Below are 7,304 nucleotides of genomic sequence, written 5' to 3' on the forward strand. Positions count from 1 at the left end.
TCTCAAACGACATACATGTATTTGATAATTTTACATTAATAAACTTGTACAGTAACTACATAAAAATCTAAGCCTATTTGATCATGTTGATTGCCACTCATATAAAGTCATTTCTGTTTTACTTCAATGTGAAAATACTTTGTTGCAGCCACGCACATGGCTTATGTATTGCACTGTATAATATGTTAAAATGAAATCAATATAGATGTGTTACATCTTCATTCTTACCATACATCTATAAAGGACAATATATTATTAAAGCTCTGTTTGTCCACCAAAATCAGAATTCGTATTTGTAGTGCACAAATTAAGTATGGTTTGTACAAGAATCCCGATGCAACTCTGCTGTTATTTTCAATTCAAGCAAAATGACACAGGACTGGAATTGTGGTGAGCATAACATTTTTATTTTTGGACATAAAAACTTAATTTTTGCACGCAGTTTGTCATTTCGTAAACAATGAGCGCAGATCTGGGCAAACTTTATATTCATACCATAGATTTGCCTTTGCAGTACACACACACACACACACACACACATACATACACACGAAAACAAAAAAACACACACACACACGAAAACACACACACACACACACATGTAATGGTAAAATTATGTTCGTCTAAAGCTGTGCTTTATGTTTCCTGAAAGAAAAAGAAGTCACTAAAATAGCACTTTAACTGAATTTTAGTCATACAAGTGTATGTAATATTGAGATATTGTGACATATTTTTATGCTACGCATTTCAAATTTTCAAATGACTGTAATTATCAGAAACAGATTATCTAAAATTGCATGAAACATAATCTTTTTTAAGATGAAAAACAAATTCTAATCTTCGTTTGAAGATTTGAAAAGGTGAGGTTTACCAGGGGACAGAAAGGATGTTTATTGTTCATCGTCCTTTATAGAATTTAATGAAGCACATACTGTATCTGCAGTAAACATAAATTTGATTATCAATATTACTTTATATTCTTAGAAATACCACCACTTCTATATTCTATAACTGTTTACTTCAAAGTGCTAGAAGTTGTGATGTGTCCGTCTGGGAGAGATTATCTGAAAATCGATTTGAGGTAGCATCATCTGACCTCCTTAGAGGGGACGGTCTAGGCATATTGCGCATGTTTTGTGTAGGATTCATCGATGGATCCATCAGAGAATCCATCATTGCATTCCCTGGACGAGTTTCGCTAAGAATATTTTCAACTGAATTTCTTGGACGATTTCCGCTAAGAATACTTTCAACTGAATTTCTTGGACGATTTCCGCTAAGAAGATTTTCAACTGAATTTCTTGGTCGATTTCCGCTAAGAATATTTTCAACTGAATTTCGTGGACGATTTCCGCTAAGAATATTTTCAATTGAATTTCTTGGACGATTTCCGCTAAGAATATTTTCAACTGAATTTCTTGGTCGATTTCCGCTAAGAATATTTTCAACTGAATTCCTTGGGCGATTCTCGCTAATAATGTTTTCAATGGAATTTCTTGGGCGATTCTCTCTAAGAATGCTTTCAATGGAATTTCTTGGACGATTCTCATTAAGGTTGTTCTCAATTGGATTTCTTGGACGATTCCTTCTAAGAATACTTTCAATTGACGGCATATTAGATGTTCTGGAGCGATCTTGTGCCTGTGTGAAACGATCAAAACTGGCCGACAAGATATTGACATCAGAATTATTTCTAATATTATGCAGCTCATTTTGAGTGTGCAGTACATCAGGAGATCTAGAGTTATCGTTCATAGCTTGACGATTAAACCCGATTCGTTGACGAATATTGGACATCAAAGATGGATCATTTTGACTTCCAAACGCGACCCTTGAAGTTGATGTAGACCTACTTAAATTGTTCTCCATATTTTGAGGGCGTTGAAATCCGGTGCGTTGACGACCAAGAGAAGTTCTAACTCCCGGTAATTCGTTGGTGAATAGATTGTCGAAATTGTTAGAAATAACGGAACTGGTTCGAATACTCGAACTTGGAAACATGCTCATTTGACCGAGTCTCGCGAAATCAAAAGAATCTGAATTTCTGCCCAAGCGAGAGGAATCAAAGGTCTGGGTGGTTCCGCTATCCTGTATCCACCGAGGCGTGTTGAGCGTTCTAGACAAGCTACCAAATGGTATGGCTGACTGCTGCCAAATTACATCCGACATTCCTCCTCCAAATTGTCGTCTCCTGTTTGGATTTTGTAAAATTTGAGAGCCTTGCAGAAATTGGTCAGGAGATGAAAACTGAATCATATCAAATTCGTTTGGACTCATTCCCCGTAATTGCATATCCGAAACAGAAGAAAAGCCACCAGTACTGAACTGTTGTGGTCGCGTGTCTATAGTCCATGTTGTAGCTCCTGGTGAGCCGTCCAGAGTAAATTCTGGACCTAGACTTCCGAACCTTGTTTGGGATAATACACACGTGCAAATTCCACTCTGAAAAAGAAAAAAAGAATACTCTCTTACTTCAATATAAAACCTGTCGTGGTAGTTTGGTGATTACAGCGTTCGCTTCGTAACCAAGAGGTCATGAGTTTGAGGTCCGCTTGTGTCAAACCTAAGACGAATCTGTACTTCGTCAAACGCTCGTCATTTAGAATTGAGAGCTAAGGGTCCTTCGGATGTGACCTTAAGAACGGAGGTCCCGTGTCGCGACAAGTGTTAGTAGGCTAAAAGATCCTCACTGCTACAACCTTGAGCGCTAGGTATAGGTCTGAATTTGTATTACATGTAATTGACTTGCAGCTGGTGAAAATTCTCGAAGAGGCGTAAAACAAACTTTAATTTAGAGTAAATGAAATCCTACTCGCTCCATCAATCGTTTCAGTAGAGCATTTCTATTTATTACTATGAGCAGATCAATTGTTGTTCCTGAAAGTTTCATTATTTTTCAACGTAGTAATATTTTGTTCTGTTACCCATGATATAAACCATGGAGGTTCCGGGTTCGTTTTGTGTCGACCTCGTCAGACACCCATGCACCTGTGTACGTTTAAAGTTGGCCGTGTCTATTGCCTTCAGAATTGGAATACATGTACAGGAATATTAAAACCTTAAGTTCCATGTTACGGTAGGCGTTACACAATCATTATAACTGTTTCCATAACCCTTTATGATATATTTGAATTGTTTTTATGAATTGCATAGTTTGGTACGGCAAATACAAAAATGCTAAAACAATTTCAATATTTAAAATTTTTACAATAATTTCAAGAAATCCGTTATAACGAAGTAGATCCGTTTTAACGAAGTTTATGATTTGTCGTTACAAATTAAATTCGTTATACAGAATTTTCGAATTCGTGAAAACAAACTGAAAAATAGAATTGAATGGGTCCTAAATGATATATTATGCAATTCACATGCAAAATGAAATTTTAAGATGTGGCATCAAATTGAAATGAAATAAAACGCTAATAAACTCTTTAAAACATCTAGTGATTGTTTGCATCATTTTCTAATGAATATACGCAAGTCGGATTATTTTCACTGTTTCCATACACAGTAAAAGCAAAAAACAAAAGTTAAAATGCTGTAAAATATTCAAGATATTTGCTACAAACAATTTTTTCTACCTCGTTTTGAAAAGTTCGATATTTTACATTCGTAGTTTTTGACAAAATTAGGGCATGTTTAAAAGTTTCCTTGATATAGAGTATTTATTGATACTTATTTAGCAACGTGATGCACCTAAAGCAATTTTGATCAATGTGTGAAAAGAGAACAAGTGATTACAGAGTGTCATCTCTGTAAACTAATAACCAGTGCACACAAATAATTTAATCAACTTGACTTAATTCAGTTTGGAATGTTGCTATTTTTACATGTTTTGCATATTTATTCAGATTTTGTACAGAACTATTTGAAAACAGAGACGTTCGATCTGTGTGTAGTAAGTGTCCTTCATCTGTTTATAGTATGTGCCATCTGGCATGAAAAAGTTGCACAGGAGTTGAGCAAACCTAACTGTAATTAATGTCACATGCAACTGTTTTTGCTCTGTAGTTGTGAAATATTCATAATCATTATTACCTACATGATGAAATACACATGTACATATATTTCTGCATTGTAAACAATAATACGTAAATCATTAATATGATAGATGCAATATGTTACACTTACAAGACAATGTCCGCGACATGACAGGTGCTTTCTCTTCCATGCATTCATTCCATTATATTTAAAGGGACGAAAAGTTATTACTCATGAGATCTTTATCGCTCAAAGGCAAAAAACTCGACCACTTCAGTTTTGTTTTAAGATATAGATAAGAAAAGTGCATGAAGAGTAAATGTAAACACCTTGAATGGAATCTATAGTACTCAATACATTCTTCAATCTAATGAAGTTTTTAAGGTAGTACTCTACATCGTCATAATGGCTGACTTCCTTTAAAACCTTGGATGAAAAAATCGATATCAGCAATATTTGTCTTCTCCTTTTCCATTTAAATACCTAGCCGAGTAGCTCAGTAGGTTTGAATACCGACTGCTGAACTGTAGGTCGCAAGTTCGAGTCCAGCAGGAGTTTTTAAATTTTTTTAAGGTTACCTTCTACTAAAACTGTATTTTTTGACAAAATAAAGTAAATTTGAAAATTTTCAACTTCAAAATATTGTTGTACATATCCTCCACTTTTCATCTACATCAAATTTCTCTGGTGTAGCATACTTCCTTAAGGGTGAATTTAAAAAACCCACAACATTCTATTTATGATAAATTTGGTAAAATTAATTTTTCACTTCACACGCGTCTGGGATGCGTTTTGAAATTCTAGAACACATAATAAATTTATGACTTTTTGGGACTCAATTTACGTCTAATTGCATTTAAGTTTGCTACTTCACGATGTCATGAAAATGATGACGGAGTATTGAAAATCAGCAATAAAAGTTAGATTTTGATTCTTTTTCTTCTATGAAATCGACTACGTAAACATTCTTTGATGTAAACTTACCAACAGCAGTGCTCCAAACATCTTGCTTGTCTTGGAGTACATTCTGTTATATTTTCTTTATATACCTCATAACACCGGTTCCGGCACTATGTAGGGTTTCCCCTAAATTTCCGCCTGACCCTGTTCAGAAGTTAAGATGTCGTTTGTCTATTTTTGACTCCAAAAGTCAGCTTAGGTCATTTTTCCTTACGTTTCATAACGGCAAAATACTTGGAAATTATGGTACATTTAACATATTAATCTTTTTATTCACTTTTTTTCAATTTCGATATAAACTAAGTGAATTATAAGCATATTTCATTATAAAATACGTATGGTATTCGACATATTGAATCACGAAAGTAGCATTAATCGCCTCGATTGCTGAAGGCATTGAATACTTAAAACGAAAGTGACGTCATTGAAAATATTTTATAGTTCTCTTTATTATATGTTTCACAAAATCTTCCTCTATATAAAAAATGAATCATTTATTAGTACTTGCGTGTAAGATAAGCGATGCTAAATTTCCTGTACAGCTCGAAGAATTCATTGGTCTTTGAGGTGCATGCAATTGAAATCTTCACCTTTTGAAAATATTTCTCTAGATAAAATACAATCACATACATATTTGCTTTTTAAGTCATTTTAACTATCGATTTACAGCGGATGTTGTAAAGAAATAAAAGGATATATACTCCACGTGGTACAGGTGAATATGAATAACGGTAAACATATATCAAGTTTAACAAAAATTAATATACACACTGTATCTTCTACATTTATGTATGTTGGAATTCACAATCATTATATTGCTGAACATGGAAAAACAGATAATATAAATTAATTTCTACACTAATGTTAAAGATGAAATATCGAAATGATTTATGATAATTAAAAAATGTAGGCGGAACTATCCCTTTCCCACAAACGGGGTGTGTTCAAGCCTAAAGTCTACCAAAACTGTGAGATTCATGGCGTTGATTGATTGATTGTATCTTGCTTAAATGGAAAGGCAACTCTAACCACATAGTTGCTTTTATGAATAAAGTATCATTTACTGATATCGTAATTGACAGTCTTTAACTACAAAAATCCTTGCTTAACAATTAAATCAATATTAATCGATCATGTATTCTAAATTACCCGCCGCTAAGAGAGTGGCCATTGGAGTTTAATTTATGACGTCGAACCGTCTATTCCGGTTTATTTCATCAGCAGCACTTAGCCTAGGTCACGCAAGCCGTTTGACTTCCCACTCAAACGCCTTGGAGCGTTCTATTTAAAAATGATAAACGGACATGGCCCTTCATTTGAACAAACTTGAAAGCCCTTCACCCAAGGATGCTTTTGGCCATGTTTGGTTGAAATTGGCCCAGTGGTTCTGGAGAAGAAGTCGAAAATGTGAAAAGTTTAACAGATAGACAGACAGACAAACGACGGACAAAAAGCGATCAGAAAAGCTCACTTGAACCTTCGGTTCAGGTGAGCTAATAAAAGTTCTTATCTGGCATACCAAACACTTTCCTATTACACAACTCAAAGTAATTTGGCGAAGGTCAAGGTCACTGGTTAAAAACATTGAAAAATATTTCTGCGGACCACAATTTCTCAAAGGGGGAATATTAAAAACCGAAGTTTGTGCTGGCACAAATTAAAGGTTCATTGCAAGTGAAATAATTACACCACCAAGCAGCCCGTCTTGTTATGTAATGCTCAGGTGACCGCTAAGTCCCTTGGACCGCCTTGTGGGTGTCTTGTTTTCTTCTAAAATGTTTATCTATCTATCTATCAACTGATCCGGCAATATGTTTAAGTTGCATAATTAGTAAATGACATTTTAAAATTAAAATGATGGCATATATGAAGAATTAGAATTACATGTATGTGAAATTGAGTTTCAACAAATTTTGCTTTGATGCTTAATTACACTTGATTATATTTAATTGTCGTTACATCTTTAAGAAACATGAAACATTTGAAAGTTGGAGAGGATTCAGAAGTAAATCATTGTACTGTCTTTTGGTATTTATTAAATAGTCGTTATTGTAGAATTAAAAGTAAAAAAGACCCTCATTAATATTGAGTCTACAACGCACTTTGCATTTTCATTATGATATTTTCTCGATAAGTTAAAAGATTTTTAAGCGGGTACCTTTAAATTTAGACAATTGAATAAACATTGTTTCTTTGCATCGTGTCATTCACAATTAATCAAGTTATTCTATCACGTAAGGCATCCATTTTTTTTCTTCTCTTCTATCGTTTATTACAGGTTCTAGTGTGAAGAGAGACGGAAACAGTGATTTCCTAATGCGACTTGCCTCTAAATAAACCCGAGCCTTCCCCAGATAAATTCT

The 7,304-nt window shown here is 34.3% G+C and overlaps 1 protein-coding gene across 1 annotated transcript; it reads right to left on the reverse strand.

Moving 5' to 3' along the window:
* Positions 1-1,020: 1,020 nt before the first annotated feature.
* Positions 1,021-5,007, reverse strand: LOC130047310 (uncharacterized). The gene is made up of 2 exons (XM_056141978.1): positions 4,966-5,007; positions 1,021-2,442 (listed from the first exon to the last, which is right to left on the reverse strand). Exons 1-2 carry the CDS (start codon positions 5,005-5,007, stop codon positions 1,021-1,023), a joined length of 1,464 nt encoding a protein of 487 aa, XP_055997953.1.
* Positions 5,008-7,304: the final 2,297 nt, after the last annotated feature.

This window comes from Ostrea edulis, chromosome 6, assembly GCF_947568905.1.
Source record: "Ostrea edulis chromosome 6, xbOstEdul1.1, whole genome shotgun sequence".
NCBI classification, from domain to species: domain Eukaryota; kingdom Metazoa; phylum Mollusca; class Bivalvia; order Ostreida; family Ostreidae; genus Ostrea; species Ostrea edulis.